Consider the following 18,647-nt stretch of genomic DNA (forward strand, 5'->3'; position numbering starts at 1 on the left):
TAAATCAAAACCCTCTTGTCTATGGTGTTCTCTTGAGCATGCCAAAACAAAACCCATGCAGGCTTGGCTTGCATGAGGGCTGAGCACACAAAGATCTATTCACGCCTCTGGACTTTCAAGAGAATCATATGGTCCAACCAAGGTCAACAAGATGATTGCAGCCCGATATCAAAGGTTAGTTTTTAAAGGGACAATTTTTTAAGGGACAGTTTTGTCCCTTAAAACAATTACTCACAGAAAAGAAACAAGCAGAGGAAGAAACATCTAATCTGATTTGTGGTCATAGCTCTTTAAGATAGACAACTGGTGTTATATAGTGAATTGGCTGTAAAGTCTAATTAAGAAAAAAAAAAAAGGCTCCTGATAGTATGGGATTTTACTCCCAGCACATACTGCAGAAATGTTTCGATACTTAAATGCACAAACTTCCTCCGTGTCTCAGCTGCCATAGCCTTTGGGAGGAAAATTACCTTCCTTTCTTTCTTTAGCTTCCTTGTTTCATTCTTTCTTCTTCTACTTCTCCCACCTACCTGCCCTTTTTTTCCATCCTTTTTTTAGGAAAGAAAGGGAAACAGAAATATACTAACATTCACTGAGCACCTGCTTTGAGACGAGAGTTTTCCATGTATTATTCAACTATAAGGATTCCTTCCCTTGACTTCATCTAAAAAAATCTGTCGTGCTTCCAGTGAACTCACTTTTAAAAGAAATTTATTTTTTTAATTAACAAAGGCACTGTATCAAGTGCAATGTTTTAAGAAGTCAGAGTCCTCTGAATGACTAATATGACCGACCATATCTAAAAAGCTGCCGTACCTGTGTAATTTTCAGAGTACATTTTCTGGTTTTGATACAAAAATGCACACACACACACACACACACACACACACATACATGTTCTTTCTTTTCATTCTGTAATTCGTATGCTAAGTTTTATTGGTGGCTTGTTCTCTCTCTCTTTCCCCTTACAGGACTTGATTAGTCTCTGGGAATAAGGAGTAGCTTAAGCATCTTGAGAAAAGCAGCTTCTCTGCCCTTCTGAATGCCGTTCTCTGACCTTCCCTGTCTTATTCATCCTCTGCCACCTCCTTGCCCTCACACTCAGTCCAGCTCAGCTCCCCTAGCTCCATGTCTGCTAACCTTCCTGCTCCATCTTCCAGGGAACAGGAGTGGAGGAAGGGAACCTGGTCCGAGGAAGCCAAGAAGAGGAATTACTCAGTATTTTTCCAGAGAAATATCTATTATTCCTTCAGATTAAACATTTATGGAATAAGACATTTACTTGAATGGAAACAGGTTGAATTTATTTAAAGGATTATGTGGAATCTTGATAAATTAACGGTGTCCCTTATATGCACCCATTTTCACCTTGACACCCCTGCCCTCACTTGGCCCGTGTCCCCTGCACACCTTCCCAGGCAGCCCGTGGCCTTTCAAAGGACAGGATCTGATGTCGCTTCACAGACTTGCTACTCCAAAGGAGAGGGAGCTGTCTGCAATTTTTCCAGAAATTTCATTCATTCTTCATAATAGTTAATTCCTTCCTTTACTGCTTCATCATACTTTATCCCACGAAGGAAATGAGATTAACCTTCAAATACGAGTTCATCCAAATAAAGTTTTGAAGGGAAGAAAGTCTTACTCCTGAAGTTAGTTTCTCCTGGGCTGCTTCAGACCCTCGTGTTGGGCAGGTGCTCTCCCTCGAGCTTCTAATAATAACAACTCACACCTGTTGAGCTGTTTCCTCCCTTGATCTTCACAAACGTTAAGAGGGAGGGACTCTTGTATCCTCATCTTATCAGGACAACACTGACGCTAGCACACGGCCCCTATCCCTGTCTGAAAATCCCTATCTTTTCCCCAACCGCACTTTGGCTTGGGCGAAGGGGCTCTGGAAGGAGGGCCCATAACCTTGACCACAGCCCTCAGGGCATCGCCCGCGTGCTCAAGAAGCCTCGTTTTAAAACAGGTGGAGCCAATGGTCGCAATCACCTGCACGCTTTATGGAGAACCAGTTCGGACCCGCTTTTCCGTGCACGATGTCATCTCCCGGACGGGCCGGGCTCGCCGGGTCCCATAACTGCGGCAGAGATGGGGTTGCAAGTAGAAGGCGCTGTCCTTAAATCCGGAAAGTTTCTTCTGGTCCCAGGACTTCACGTGGTAAGGCTGGGAATCTCTAGGAGGAGGAGAAAGCGTGTTACATTTCGTACGTGTGTTTGGCCCCAGGGCCCTTCGTGCGGGACCCCTGGGACATTCTGGTCACGGGTCGGCTTGAACAGTTGTTCCTGGGTGTGCATGTGAGTTCGTTTATCAGGATGTTTGGGGTTTTGGGGGTTTTTTTAATTGTAGAAAGAGCCAGCAGAGCTGGAAACATGCCCGAGGGTGGCAACAGAGAGGAAAGAGCTAGGAAGAGATGGTGGTGGGGGTACACTTGGGTGAGTGGTTTAACCTCCGGCAGCCTCGGCTTTCTCATCTACAAAATGTGTACGACGATCTCTCCAGTGCGGTGTCGTGAACCTGAGAGAGGAGCCCGGTGCTTAGTACAGGGGATGCACCTGGTCCGTGGTGACTGTCAGTGCTTATCCTCTTATCTTTCCTAATGAGCAGGAAGACCTTGGACAAGTTTTGAAAATCCACGTAGCCTCATTTGTTTCTCTATAAAACAGGAATCATACTTTCTCTTCTTAAGGGTGTTGAGTCGATATAAAACCGAGCCCAGCGCCAGGCCCTGCGTGGTTTCTCCATCTGTGAGGTCACCCTGTCCTCCTGCCACCCCTGCCTGATCCCACGAGGCCCCTTGAATGTATTTGCCCTGGTCCTGGAGATGTGCGGATTCAAAGGGCAGGAAAACCTCAGACTTCTGAGCCCCCCCGCCCCCCGCCTTTTACCTTCTATTTGGCCTAATTCCTTTCACTTAGCCCGTCCATCAAGCGTCACATAGTGTAGTGAGAAGCCAGGGGTTGGATTTCCATTTTTAGAGTCTATGGCAAAAGGCGCTCTGTGATTGAAGACGCCGCCCGACGGCACTCACAAACCCCTAACGCACCTGCTCCCACAGCCCATGTTGTCCTCTCTCCCGGGGGGGGCCTCCTACAGCTGACGTGACACGGGGGCTGCCTGGGTAGGCCAGGTCCCTGCACTTCCATTCGGTACTCTGTACCGAACAAGCAAATAGTTCGTAGTGAATACTCACTTCCTTTCTGTTTTCTCCAAAACACAAGGCTCTGGGTTGGGGAAAACATCACAGGTAAAACGATGAGCTTATTTTGCTTGGATAAACTCAAACAAGGTCTTGGCACAAGGGTCAGCCCCCCGAGGCAAAGCGAGGGGAAGGAATCTGGACTGTTAGCAGGTTCTTTATGACCCTGTATTTCTGTGCCATCCCTCCTCACAAGGTTCCATACATCAAATGTCTGAGCAGCTTTGCTAAATTTCAGTAGAAGAACCTAATAGCTTGGTTTCATAGAGACACCTGTACTCTACTGTGCAGAGTGGGGAATTTTATTTTGCAGGAGTTTTTTTTGTTTTGTTTTTTTTTAAGATTTTATGTATTTATTTGAGAGGGAGAGAGAGCATGAGAGGGGGGAGGGTCAGAGGGAGAAGCAGACTCCCTGCCTCGCAGGGAGCCCGATGCGGGACTCGATCCTGAGACTCCAGGATCATGACCTGGGCCGAAGGCAGACATTTAACCAACTGAGCCACCCAGGTGCCTTATTTTGCAATTTTGCTATCCAGGAGAGGCATTCTGCCCACACCAACTATTGTGTTGCAGAATCTGAACTAGAACCCTGTGCAAAGTTGATAGGTTTCCCGGATCATCTAGCACATAAGAGGCAGATGCGTGGTAGCGTGATGTAGTGATGTGAGTCTGTGAAAAACATCTCTTCTTATCTCCAGCTTACTGGATTTCTGAATTAAAAGAAAAATCTGAAAACACTATAAACTCAGTAGCAGAAACGAAGCAAATAAGGGTGGGGTAGTGGGAAAGTACCTCCTTGGGAGTCTTTTTCATGTGACCTTTTGCTGTGTTTCAAGAATGTTGGGCACGTTAATACCTAGACATTCTACATGCAACTGGTGCCCTCTCATGGCAGGGAGTAATCTCCAGCCATGCAGCCTCTCATTTTTAAGCTTCAAGCAATCCACTCTTCCTAATTTATCCTACCCCAGATTTATAGGGAGGGACGAGAAAATGAAGGAGCCAGAAGTCAAGAAGGTGCTTTGGAGTGCCTTTGTAATTCAGAAAGTAAATCCCAGCAGGCATCCTTGGGTTTACAAGATAAGGGTCTGAAATATCTTGGAGGGTTCAGATTTCTTCCAGAGATGAAGACACTATTCTGCCAGGTATCTCTGGGAAACTTCCTAGCTGGAAACAGGTTTTCCATGTTGTCTCAGAAAATTCAGATAAGCTCCAAATATCACGCAGTTCCTCTTGGTTCTGAGAATGGTGAATAAGGGGGCAGAACTCACACATGGCACAATCCCTTGCCAGAACAGAACATGGACCTCCTGTGAGCTGAAATCCCCCCAAGCCAGCAGGAGACCAGAGATGATATCTACCTAAGTCTCCTACATAGGCATCCACTGTCCAGTCTTCCTTCCCATCAAAATGGTGCTTAGGCCTGGAGGAGAAACTTCACTGCTGGTACCCACCTGTCCCCCAGGGCAGAGCGTACCCTCCTTCCGAGCCAGCCTCATCACCTAAATTAGAGAACCTCTTCCATTCATTTGTCTTGGACACTGCACTTCAATTCAGGCCTTGGTCATTTTGCATTGTGACTTTCTTATGTCTTCCAAGTTGGGTGCCCTCTCCCCTTCTCATTTGTCTTTTACACGGCTCCTCGCTGGTTGGTTGGTTGGTTGGTTTAGAAAATTTATTATCTGGTGATCTTAGGGAAAAGTACAATAAAATGACATGAGCCCGGGTCACTTCTTGAGCTGCTTTTTCCCTTTCCCCAGCTCCTCTTGCTGTGCTCACACATGCTTTGCCCTCTGTGCAGAACATGGTATACCGCTGGCCATCCTTCACGTCCTGCGAATGCCCTCTCCTCCAGGAAGCATCCCCAGTATCGTAGTGGGTCCTGCCCATGATCCCACACCATCTCCTGGGACAGCAGCACTGTTCACAGGAGCCTTGCTGTCACTTGCTTATGCATTTATCTCTACTTTGACCTCCTCCAGAGCAAAACTCTAGTTTTTTGTTTTCTTTTTTAAATTTAAAAATCACTTTATTGTGATAAAATACAATGCTCAAAAAGCAGTACATAAAAATTTGCTAAAACTATTAGAACAATATAACTGAACATGCTTTTTAATTTTTTTTTTAAGATATAAGGGTCATATAACATTATATTAGTTTCCAGGGTACAACCTAATGATTCAAGATTTGTATATTGTGTAATGATCCCTATAATAAGTGTTAATAACATCTGTCACCACGTACAGTTAAACATTTTTTTCTGCAGCTCCTGGGTTGATCATTCATTTAAGCCTTGGGCTCTCCATATCGGCTCAGGTCATGATCTCAGGGTCCTGAGATGGAGCCGCACATCGGGCTCCTCACTCAGTGGGGAGTCTTTTGGAGATTGTCGCGCTCTCTCTCTCTCTCTCTCCCTCTGCTGCTCCCCCACCCACGCTTGTGCTCTCTCTCAAATAAATCTTTAAAAAAAAAATTTATTTCCAGTGATGGAATTTTTAAGATGTAGTCTTAGCAACTTTGAAAGATGCAATACAGAATTATGGTCACTATGTTATATATTACATCCCTATGACTTATTTTATAGCTGGAAGTTTGTACCTTTTGACGATCTTCAGGCATTCCACCCACACACCCACCCCCTCCTGCCTCTGGGAACCACCAATCTGTTGTTTGTATGTATGAGCTAGATTGTGTCTTGTTTTTGTTTTGTTTTAAAGATTACACGTGTGAGATCATAGCGTTTTTGTCTTTCTCGGACTTACTCTGCTTGCATAAACAGGCTTCTTACTTGATTTGCCTGAGCTTCCTGGCAGATAGCAGTGCGTGCACGTGCTCATGCGCACACTATGTATGTAATATTACACAATTGTGAAGATGAGCTTCATTTTATCAATATCTCAGCCGTCAAAATAGAAGGACCTTGAAACTCAGTGCCTGTGAGGATAGGGTTTGAATCTTCCTGCCACTTCTTTTTTTTTTTTTAGAATTTTTTTATTTATTCATTTGAGACAGAGAGATAGAGAGAGAGAGAGTAGGAGCAGTGGGGAGAGGCAGAGGGAGAGGGAGAAGCAGACTCCCCGCTGAGCAGGGAGCCCGATGTGGGGCTCGATCCCAGGACCCTGGGATCATGACCTGAGCCGAAGGCAGACACTTAACCATCTGAGCCACCCAGGTGCCCCCCTGCCACTTCTTAATAGCTGAGTGCCTTTAGGCAAGTAATTAACCATTTTGAGCCTCCGTTTTTCATATGTAGAAAGGAGATAATAGGACCTTCTATGAAAAGTGAAGACTAAATTAGTTAATATGTGTGCAGTGCCTAGGCTTATCTAGAACTAGGCCCTCATTGAATGGAGTTTTATCTGTCCGTCTGATACACGGTATACATACGTCTATAATTCACTGGATTTGCTCTTTCTGTAGCAACAGTGGAAACTCAGAAACATCTAGTTGTCTCTCTGATCTCATGCTGAATATATATTTTCCACCATGATTCCATGCACATTTTCACTTGGACTTGGCATAGACTGCTTTTTTTTTAACTAATAAACGCTTATGCAAAAGGCAATTATTACTTCATGGAAGTGTTTGTCTACCATTCCTTAGTTTCCTACCAAGAAGCAGGGGGAAAGTATATTTTTACTACTAGGCAATGGAATCACTTCCCCCCCGCCCTTCTATATATCCACTGGGGCGAAGTCAGCTGAAAAAATAATAAAATCTTATCCAGAGACCTCCACTTCATCATCTTGTCTCAGGAACTCCTGCTGGCCACACCTAGGTCACACACCCAAAGTGGCATATTCTAAAGGAGACAGAGAGACTCCATCCCCTAATTTACTGCCTGCTTTTTCATAGCATCAGATTCATAAAACATCGCCTGGGTGGCTGGCTGTCTCACTGTCTTGAGGGGTCCAGGAAGGAGACATGAGTTGCCAAGTCCCTGCTGACAAGAATACTTGCCTACACCCTTTTAAGGCATTTAGCATAGGCAACGTGGCAGGGGGAAAAACCCAGCTTGCCAACAAACCATTGCGCAAATCTAAAAATGTGGTATTAAGTTTTGCTCCATAAGTGTTCTTTCCATGACAAGCCCTGTTGATTAAGCTTCAAAACTATTTCAGTTTTTATGTTATAGAAGAGACTTAAGAATCTCATTAGCTCTGTTGGTTAGAAACCCTGGAATTTTTTCTACCCCTTGTTTTCATGTTAAATGAAGCAGTGATAAGGAATAAAGCTAGAGGGACCGTTTTAGGCTGTTGCCCTAGGTCCTAATGTTCTGCAAAGTGTTGGAATCTGTCCTGGGTGTACCAACTCTGCAAAGGCAGAAGGAAACTCATCTTATTTGGTGGAAAGCATGGGTGAAACAGCCCAACCATTGGAAAATAAAATAATAGGTCATCTTAGTGACAATTGAATTGAACTGATCTCAGTATATCTACACATTATGTAGCATCCCTTGCAATTTCTACAAGAACCAGATCTGGAGTTGAGTTGGTCCAGTCCTACAGCTTAGGGCCGCACCACACCTAACCATCCTACAACTCCTCATTTTAAAGCTCTCGGGGGAATCGACAGATAGATTTGTATAATCTGTTACATTCCAGTAGGGTCACAACTGGAAGCCCAGAGGCCAGATCCCAACCCTTTGTCATATTTTCTTTAGTCAGGGTTTTAGGAATTGGGCAGTTGTATACAACAATCCAGGCGTGTGGATTTTCTTGAAAAAATTGGATGGTCTGGCCACACGAAGGCCTGCAATCCCACATGACAGCAGTGAGCTGAAGCTGAGAGCACCTGTCTCCCATGGGTGGGTTATGGCTTCTCCAGGGTGGTCTCTCCACCCAGCTCACCTCTGCTGCCTTCCTGCCCCCTGCAGGCCCTTGACTTTGCCAATGCTGGTTTACACATGCTGTTTCATATACAGTGACAATTAGTTTCTGTGTTCGTTTGCTACGGCTGTCATGACAAAGTGCCACAGACTGGGGGGCTTAACCAATAGAAATGTATTTTCTCCTGATTCTCTAGAAGTTCTGAAGGCTGGAAGTGCTGACGTCAAGACGTTGGCAGGATTGGTTTCCTCTAAGGTCTCTCTCCTTGGCTTGCAGATGGCTGGCTTCTCCCTGTGTCTTCACACGGTCTTCCCTTTGTGTTTCTGTGTCCTAATCCCTTCTTATAAGGGCACCAGTCATACTGGATGAGGACTTGTCCTAATGGCCTTATTTTCATTGCCTCTTTTAAGACATTTCCAATTACAGTCTCATTTTGAGGTACAGGGGTTAGGATTTCAACAGTTAAAATTGAAGGGGCACAATTCAGCCCCTAACAGTTTCTTAAAGATTACAAGTAAGCCAAGTATCAAGTTCTTTTCATTCTGCTACAACCCACAGTTCCGTAGCAATTAGTTACGACAAAATCGGTAAATGGGTAGATTGCATAATCTGGAAGTCTGGCTGGTTCATGTAGCACCCCCAAATTCATCATAATAAACACAGGTGAGGACCAGAAGCTCTGGAACACTACACTGGTTCACCCCATGTTGTTCTTGTTGGCTTAGAGAGACCCCTGCTCTGACTTGGAAGTGCTCCTTGCATAATTCTCCCCCATCATTCTGTGTTGTCCTTTTTCCATAACTAGGTACCCTCAACCCTTTACTACTACCTTCCCTTGATACGAAGCTACCTTCAATATTTTTTAAATTGAGATGTAATTCATACCTTATCTTAGTTCCAACAGTTTTATATATTGTGAAATGATCACCATGGTAGTCTACTTAACATCCATCACCACATATAGTTAAAAAACTTTTTCTTGTGATGACATGTTTTAAGATCTACTCTCTTAGCAACTTTCTCATGTACAATACAGTATTAACTATAGTCACCATGCTATACACTGCATCCCCATGTCTTACTTGTTTTATAACTGGAAGTTGTAACTTCTGACCCCCTTCACCTATTTCATCCAACCCCCACCCCTGAGCTCTGGCAACCACCAATACGTTTTCTATTGAGTTTGGTTTTGGGGGTGTTTTGTTTCTGTTTTTAGATTCCACACATAAGTGATATCATACAGTATTTATCTTTTGAGATCTGACTGACTTAGCATACTGCCCTCAGTGTCCACCCATGTTGCAAATGGCATAATTTCTTTCTTTTTTGTGGCTGAGTAATATTTCATTGTGTATACATTCCACATTTTCTTTACCCATTCATCTGTCAATGGACACTTAGATTGTTTTTATGTCTTGGCTATTGTAAATAATGCTGCAGTGGACATGAGGTGTATATACTTTTTTAAGTTAGTCTTTTTATTTCCTTTGGATAAATATCCAGGAGTAGAATTGCTGGATAATATGGTAGTTCTATTTTTATTTTTTTATTTTTTTGTCAAAACTCCATACTGTTTTCCATAATGGCTGCACCAATTTATATTCCCACCAAAAGTGCACAAGGTTTCCCTTTTCTGCATATCCTCACCAACACTTGTTATATCTTTCTTTTTCCAGTTGTTTTGGGATATAATTAAAATATAGCACTATATACATTCAAGGTGTACAGTATGATTTCAGCTGCATAAATCATGAAATAATTATTGCTGTAAGTTCAGTTAATATCCATCATCTGATACAGATAAAATATGTATTTCTTCTTCCTTGTGATGCAAACTCTTAGGATTTACTCTTAACAACTTCCATATATGACCTACAGCAGTGTTAACTGTATCCATCACTTTGTAGATTACATCCCTGGTGCTTATTTATCTTATAACTGGAAATTTTGATGTCCTTCATTCAACTTTCCCTGCCTCTGGTAACCACAGATCTGATCTCCCCTTTTCTATGAAGAGGTTGGATTTTTTGTTGGTTTGTTTTTATTCAATATATAAGTGAGATCATAGAATATTTGTCTTTGACTTATTTCACTTATCATAATGCCCTCAAGTTCCATTTATATTATCACAAATGGCAGGCTTTCTTCTTATTTAAGGCTGAACTATATTCTATTGTGCGTGTGTATACACACACATACACACCCCAAGTTTTCTTTATCCATTCATCCACCAAATGACACTAGGTTATTTCCATGTCTTGGCTATTATAAATAATGCTGCTATCAACATGAGAATACAGGTATCTCTTTATCGTAGTGTTTTTGTTTTCTTCGGATATATTTCTGGAAGTGGAATTGCTGGATTATACCATAGTTCTATTTTTAATTTTTGGAGGAAACTCCATGCTGTTTTCGAGAGTGGATGCACAAATTTACAATCTCACCAACAGTGCATGAGGGCTTTCTTCTCTCCAAATCCTCATTAGCTTTTGCTATTTCTGGTCTGTTTAATGTTAGCCCTTCTGACATGTATGAGGTGATACATCATTTTGATTTTGATCTGCATTTCCCTAATGATTAGTGATGTTAAGCATCTTTTCATGTACCTGTTCGCCATTCATATATCTTCTTTAGAAAAATGTCTCTTAAGGACTTTTGCCCATTTTTCAATTGGATTGTTTGGTTTTTTGCTATTGAGTTGTAGGAATTCTTTATATATTTTGGATTTTAACTCCTTATCATATATATGGTTTGCAAATATTTTCCCATTCTGTAGATTGTCTTTTCATTTTGTTGATCATTTATTTTGCTGTGCACAAGCTTTTTAGTTTAATGTCCCACTTTTATATTTTTCATTTGGTTGCTTTCATTTTAGTTGTGATAACCAAAAAATCTCATTACCAAGACTCCTATCAAGATGCTTTTTTCTTACCTGTGTCAAGATGCTTTTTTCTTATGTTTTCTTCAAGGAGATTTATGGTTTTCAGTCTTATATTTAGGTCTTTAATATATTTCAAATTAATTTTTGTGAGTCATGTGAGATAGGGGTCTAGTTTCATTTTTTTACATGTGACTATCCAGTTTGCTCAGCACCACTTATTCACGAGACTGTCTTTCCTCCATTGGGTATTCTTGGCTCCCTTATCAAATATTAGTTAACTGTGTATGCATGGGTTTACTTCTGGACTGTTGATTCTGTTCCACTGGTTTGTGTGTCTGTTTTTATGCCAGTACCATCCGGTTTGGATGAGTATAGCTTGATAGAATAGCTTAAAATCAAAAAGTGTGCTGCCTCCTGCTTTATTTCCTTTGTCAGGATTGTTTTGGCTATTAGGGGTCTTTTATGGTTCCATATAAAATTTAAGATTGTTAGGATTCTTTAGAGATGCCATTGGAATTTTGATGGAGATTGCATTGAATCTATGGATGGCTTTGAGTAATACATTTTTATCGTATTCTTCTAATCCATGAACATGGGACACCTTTCCATTTATTTATGTCTTTGATTTCTTTCATTGGTGTCATAGTTTTTAGAGTACAGGATTTTTCATCTACTTGGTTAAATTTATTCCTAAGTATTTTGTTTCAGATGCTATTGTAAAGGGGATCATATTCTTTATCTCTTTTTCAGATAATTTATTGTCAGTGTATAGAAATGCTACTGAGTTTTGTATGTTAATTTCCTGTCTTGCAATTTTAGTGAATTCATTGATGACATCTGAGAGGTTTTGCTGGGGTCTTTACGATTTTCTTTGTATAAAGAGATCTGTCTGCAGATAGAGATAATTTTCCTTCTTTCTTTTTTTTTTTCCTGATGGGTCTGGCTAGGAATTCCAGTACAATGTTAAACAGGAACAGTGTGAAGAGACACCCTTGTCTTGTTCCTGATCTTAGAAGAAAAGCTTTTACCATCTTTTACCATTGAATATGGTTTACCTGTGGGCTTGTTGTATATGGCCTGTATTATGTTGTGGTATATCGCTTCTATTCCTGACTTGTGAAGACATTTTGCTTAAATGAATGATGAATTTTGTCAGATGCTCTGTCTGCTTCTATTGAGATGATCATATGATTTGTATCTTGCATTCTATTAATGTGTTACATAGAGGAGCTCCATTGCGGAAGCCGAGGCTCGCCATATTGTGCGGCGGCGCCGGCGGCCGCGGCGGCTTGTACCTGAGTCTCGCTCTGGCCGCGGCCAGCGGAGTCCCGGGCTGGGGCAGGAGCCGCAATGTCTCAGGCTGTGCAGACAAACGGAACTCAACCATTAAGCAAAACATGGGAACTCAGTTTATATGAATTACAACGAACACCTCAGGAGGCAATAACGGATGGCTTGGAAATTGTGGTTTCACCTCGAAGTCTACACAGTGAATTAATGTGCCCAATTTGTTTGGATATGTTGAAGAACACCATGACTACAAAGGAGTGTTTACATCGTTTTTGTGCAGACTGCATTATCACAGCCCTCAGAAGTGGCAATAAAGAATGTCCTACCTGTCGGAAAAAGCTAGTTTCTAAAAGATCACTAAGGCCAGACCCAAACTTTGATGCGCTCATCAGCAAAATTTATCCAAGTCGTGATGAGTATGAAGCTCATCAAGAGAGAGTATTAGCCAGGATCAACAAGCACAATAATCAGCAAGCACTCAGTCACAGCATTGAGGAAGGACTGAAGATACAGGCCATGAACAGATTACAGCGAGGCAAGAAACAACAGATTGAAAATGGTAGTGGAGCAGAAGACAATGGTGACAGTTCTCACTGTAGTAATGCTTCCACACACAGTAATCAGGAAGCAGGACCTAGTAACAAACGGACCAAAACATCTGATGATTCCGGGCTTGAGCTTGATAATAACAATGCAACAGTGGCAATTGATCCAGTAATGGATGGTGCTAGTGAAATTGAATTAGTATTCAGGCCTCATCCCACACTAATGGAAAAAGATGATAGTGCACAGACAAGATACATAAAGACTTCAGGTAATGCCACTGTTGATCACTTATCCAAGTATCTGGCTGTGAGGTTAGCTTTGGAAGAACTTCGAAGCAAAGGAGAATCAAATCAGATGAACCTTGATACAGCCAGTGAGAAGCAGTATACCATTTACATAGCAACAGCCAGTGGGCAGTTCACTGTATTAAATGGCTCTTTTTCTTTGGAATTGGTCAGTGAGAAATACTGGAAAGTGAACAAACCCATGGAACTTTATTATGCACCCACAAAGGAGCACAAATGAGCTTTTTACTAAAACCAAGTCTGAGAATGAACTTTTTTAATAGCCTATTTCTTTAATATTAAAGATGTAACGTCTTTACTTTTATGGACAGAATCTTGGATATGTTGTTCAGTTTTCTTTCTGAGCCAGACTCGTTTACACTATTAGAATCTTTTCCCCTTAATTTAAGATTTCCTTTTTGGAAGGGACTGCAGTTATTCAGGACTTTTTCTTTCCTTTAAAAGTATATCTAAGTTGTATGTTTTCATGAAGTATGGTTCCATTTGGAGCACCCTTTTGACCCAGGAATTTTTCATAGTTCTGTATTCTTAAGATTCAGTTGGCTATCCTTTTCCCTCCCTTCAAAAGTTTTTTAGGCCTACAGAATGTTAAATAATATGTATTTTGACTTTTTTTCCTGGAGTCTTGTATATTTATAGTTTTCTATATAAGCTGTAGTATCTTCATGAAGACCAAGGCTCAAATTTACTGTGCTTAAAAAACAATTCTCATAGGATTATTATTTTCATGGTATTTTCTTCCATAATATCTCATTTTTTTAAAAAAGGTTCTTTATGAACTTAGTGTCCATTGTCATGCAATGTTATTTTTTTTCCATTTTTTCCCTCTAATTTTGGAATTTCTGATCCTGGGAAAGAGAAACAAAATGTCAAGTTCTATGAGAACTTGGTTCATTTACAGATTTCACTGAAGAAAGAAAAATTGGTCTTATGTAGTCTTCAAGTGTATATTTAAAGAGGTCTTTTGTATTAGCTTTACTGTCACTTCAGTTCCTTTATTATGTGTGTTTGATGTTTTTTCCTATTAAAATACCAGAGATATGGAAAAAAAAAAATGTGTTACATAGATTGATTGATTTGTGAATGTTGAACCATCCTTGCATCTCATTTGATCTTAGTGAATGATCCTTTTAATGTGCCTCTGAATTATGTTTGCTAGTATTTTATTGAGAATTTTTGCATCTACATTCATCAGGGATATTGGTCTCTAGTTGTTTTTTTTTGTTTTGTTTTCTTTTTTTTTTTTTGTAGTAATATCCTTATCTGGTTTGGTGTCAAAAATAATGCTGACCTCATAAAATTAGTTTGAATATATTCCCTCCTCTAAGATTTTTTTGGAAGAGTTTGAGAAGGATTGGCATTGATTCTTTAAATGTTTGATAATATTCATCTGTGAAGCTGTGGTCCTGGGCTTAACTTTGTTGGAAGATTTTTCCGTTACTCATACAATCTCTTTACTAATAATTGGCCTGTTAAAATTTTCTATTTCATCCTGTTGCAGTTTTGGTAAATTGTATGTTTCTAAGAATTTTACCTTTTCATCTAGATTATGAACTTTGTTGGCATATATTTATTCATAGTAGCCTCTTAGGATCTTTTGTATTTCTGTGGTAACAGTTGTATTGTCTCCTTTTTCATTTATAATTTTGTCCATTTGGTTCCTCTTTTTTCTTTGGTTAGTCTAGCTAAAGACTGTCAATTTGGTTTATATTTCCAAAGAAATCAACTCTTAGTTGTGTTGATCTTTTGTATTATTTTCCTGTTCTCTTTTTTTCTTCTCTAATCACTATTTCCTTCCCTGTGCTAACTCTGGGCTACATCTGTTCTTATTTCTCTAGTTCTTGGGGGATAAAGTTTGGTTATTTATTTGAGATCTTTTTTTTTTTCCTTAAAGTTGGCATTTATTGTATGAACTTCCCTTTTAGAACAGCCTTTGCTGGGGCGCCTGGGTGGCTCAGTCATTAAGCGCCTGCCTTCAGCTCAGGTCATGATCTCAGGGTCCTGGGATCGAGCCCCACATCGGGCTCCCTGCTCCGCGGGAGGCCTGCTTCTCCCTCTCCCACTCCCCCTGCTTGTGTTCCCTCTCTCGCTGTGTCTCTCTCTGTCAAATAAATAAATAAAATCTTTAAAAAAAAAAAAAAAAGAACAGCTTTTGCTGCATTCCACAAGCTTTGGTATGTTGTGTTTCCATTTTTGTCTCTCTGGAGAAATTAGTTTTCCTCCTGTTGCTGACTTCTAGTTTCATACCATTGTAATCAGAGAAGATGCATATTAGTATGATTTCATTCCTGAATTTGCTGAGGCTTGTTTTGTAGCCTAACATAGGTCTATCTTAGAAATGTTCCATAGGCATCTATAAGGAATGTGTATTCTGTTGTTATTGGATAAAATGTTCCGCTTATGTTTGTTAGGTCTATTTGGCCTATAGTGTTGTTCAAATACATTGTTTCCTTATTGATTCTCTGTGTGATCTACCCAGTATTGATAAGGGAGTATTAAAGTTCCCAATTATTATTGCTATGTATTTCTCCTTTTAGTTTTTAGTTTTTGCTTTATATACTTAGGTACTCCTACATTGGGTGCATAAATATTTACATTAGTTATATTTATATAACAAAATGTTCATATATATATATATATATATATACATACACACGTATATATGTTGGTGGAGATATAAATATGTAAATATGTGTAAATGTAACAAGATGTTTTATATATATGTGTGTATATACACATGTATATATATGTGTGTGCATGTATTGATGGATCAATTCCTTTTATCATTATATAATGCCCTCCTATGTCTCTTTTACCACATGTAAAGTCCATTTTGTCTCCTATAAGTACAGCTACACCTATTTTTGGGGGGGTTGGAGGGCTCCATCTGCTTGAAGTATCTTTTTCATCCATTTACTCGCAGCCTGTGTGTCTTTAAAGCAAAAACAAGTCTCTTGTAGGTAGCATATTATTGGATCTTGTTTTTTTATCCATTCAGCCATGTGATTGATGTCCTTTGATTGGAGAATTTAATATATTTATTTGGGGGCAAGTGTTAATATATAAGGACTTAGTATTGCTGTTTTGTTCATTTTCTGGATGTTTTGTAGATCTATCTCATTGTTTTGTGAGGGGAATGTGATAATCACTGTACTACAGAAACTGGTACCCTACTGTTTTTGTGTGTGTTTTGATGTCTTTTAGTATCAGTATGCTTTGATTTCTCAGTCATGTTTTTTTGTGTAATTACTGTAGCTTTTTCCTTGTGATTACCATGAAACTTACGTAAAGTATCTTAAAATTATAACATCCTATTTTTAACTGACACCAACTTCAATAACATTTCCAAATTTTATAATTTTTTTTGAGATTTTATTTATTTGAGAGAAACAGAGAAATAGAACACAAGCAGGTGGAGGGTCAGAGGGAGAGGGAGAAGCAGGCTCCCCACTGAGCAGAGAGCCCGACATGGGGCTCAATCCCAGGACCTGGGATCATGACCCGAGACGAAGGCAGACATCCAACTGATTGGTGCCCCTAAATTTTATACTTTTACTTCTCCTTTCCCTCACATTTCAGACTATTGATGTTACGGTTTACATATTTTTATATTGTGCAGATAATAACAGACTGTAGTTAGGTTTGTTTTTACTAAGTTTATTTTTAACTTCTAAACTAGAGTTCTAAATAAATAAGGCAGTATCAGTACCGTATTCCAGAATCTAACTTTGACTATATATTTATCATTACCAGTAAAATTTTCAATATTTTCTTATGTTTTATGAGGTTAACTAAAGAACTGCCTTTAGCATTTCTTACAAGGTGGGTCGAGTAGTGATGAATTCCTTGAACGTGTGTTTTTTCAGGGAAGTCTTTCTCTCTCTCTCTCCTTCATTTCTGAGGGACTGCTTTGCCGGGTATAGACTTCTTGTTTGACAGGTTCCTGTTTCAATATTTGGAATATATCATCACATTCTCTCCTGGTCTGAAATGTTTCTCTTAGAAAGCTAATAATCTTATGGGAGTTCCCTTGTAAGTAATTTCTCTCTTTTCTCCTGATGCTTTCAAAATTATTTCTTTGTCTTTGAACAATTTAATTATATTGTGTCTTCATATAGCCCTATTCAGTTCAATCTCTTTAGGGTCCTTTGGCCTCATGGATTGGATGTCCATTTCTCTCCCAAGTTCGGGGAAGTTTTCAGCCATTATTGTTTATATATGCTTTAAAGTTCTTTTTTTTTTTTTTTTTTGGAATCTCTACACCCAACATGGGGCTCAAACTCACGACCCTGAGATCAAGAGTTGTGTCCTCTACCAACTAAGCCAGCCAGGCACCTCTTTAAATATACTTGCTGTCCTATTCTCTTTCTCTTTTCCTTCTGGAATTCACATAATCACAATACTGTTTCTTTTGATGGTATCCTATTATTCCTGTAGGTTTCTTCAGTCTTTTTCATCTTCTCTAATTTTTTTTGTTCCACTGACTGATTAATACCAGATTTCTTGTTTTCAAGGTCACTGATTGTTTCTACTAAATGGTTGAGTCTGTTTTTGAAGCTCTCTTTTGAATGTTTCAGTTCAGTCATTGTATTTTTCAGCTTTAGGATTTCTGTGTTCTTTGTGTTCTTTGTATATTCTTATAGTTCACTAAAATACTTTAAGAGAATTATTAAGAATTCTATGTTGGACAGTTTATAGTTCTCCCTTTCTTTAGAGTCAGCTATTGGAGCTTTATTAGTTTCCTTTGATGGTGTCATGTTTACCACATTTTTTTTAAGATTCTAGATTTTTTTTACATTAGTATCTGCACATTTAAGTAAGTGGCCTCCTTTATTATACTTTATAGGTTGGCTTTGGCAGAGACTGTTTTTTACCAATCAGCTCAAGTTGGGTGTCTAGACGTGTCTGCTGCTAATGGCTTTGGGCAAGCAGGGTTTGCTCTCAGGGTCTATTTTTAAACAAGGTTGCTGCCAATGCTCTGAAGTCAGGAAGAAAGGACATGCTGCTGGCTGAAAGGAGTTGGGTAGGACTACTGACTACATGAGGTTATAGAAGGAGCTATGAATTTTCCCAGGTTTTCTTGTCAGGCTTACCAGACAGGCAGACTGGGTACTATATTCAGGGGTAGATGGGGTTATGAATTAGCTTCTCTGCTTTGGCGGAGTAGCAGGATGCAACCCAGGCCCTGCACAGCTTATTGTTTGCTGATACTAATCAGACAAGACTGTGCGTTGAAGTCCCTGGCCAGACAGGACCAACAGTTCTGCTACACAAATGGGAAAAGCCACAGGCTATGCTCTATATTCAAGTATCACTGTAAGCAGGGCTGTTGGATGCACTGCATAGCCTACCATATGCTTTGGTTAGGTTTTCTGGTAGGGTGGCCTGAAAGCTATATTGAGCAATGGCAAGGATATAAATTAGTTTTTCTACCAAGGTGCAGTAGGAGAACCAGCTCCAAGGCAGGTAAGGCTCATATATATATAACTATGTCACTTTCCAGTTATTCCTACCAGGCTTCTTATCAGGTGGGTCTGGGATCTTTACTCATCAGTGGCTGGAGCAATGACTGCTCCCCTACACGGACAGGGGAACAC

At 40.1% G+C, this 18,647-nt stretch overlaps 1 protein-coding gene across 1 annotated transcript; it reads left to right on the plus strand.

Moving 5' to 3' along the window:
- The first annotated feature begins 12,147 nt into the window (after positions 1-12,147).
- LOC116645207 (E3 ubiquitin-protein ligase RING2) lies at positions 12,148-14,091 on the plus strand. Its single transcript, XM_032425256.1, has one exon. It carries the CDS (start codon positions 12,260-12,262, stop codon positions 13,268-13,270), a length of 1,011 nt encoding a protein of 336 aa, XP_032281147.1. The 5' UTR covers positions 12,148-12,259; the 3' UTR covers positions 13,271-14,091.
- The last annotated feature ends 4,556 nt before the right edge of the window (positions 14,092-18,647 follow it).

The sequence above is a fragment of the Phoca vitulina genome, unplaced genomic scaffold, assembly GCF_004348235.1.
Source record: "Phoca vitulina isolate PV1807 unplaced genomic scaffold, GSC_HSeal_1.0 scaffold32, whole genome shotgun sequence".
Lineage (NCBI taxonomy): Eukaryota > Metazoa > Chordata > Mammalia > Carnivora > Phocidae > Phoca > Phoca vitulina.

Coding starts and splice junctions, on each gene's coding strand:
- LOC116645207 (XM_032425256.1), top strand. CDS start 12,260: ATGTCTCAGGCTGTGCAGACAAACGGAACTCAACCATTAAGCAAAACA.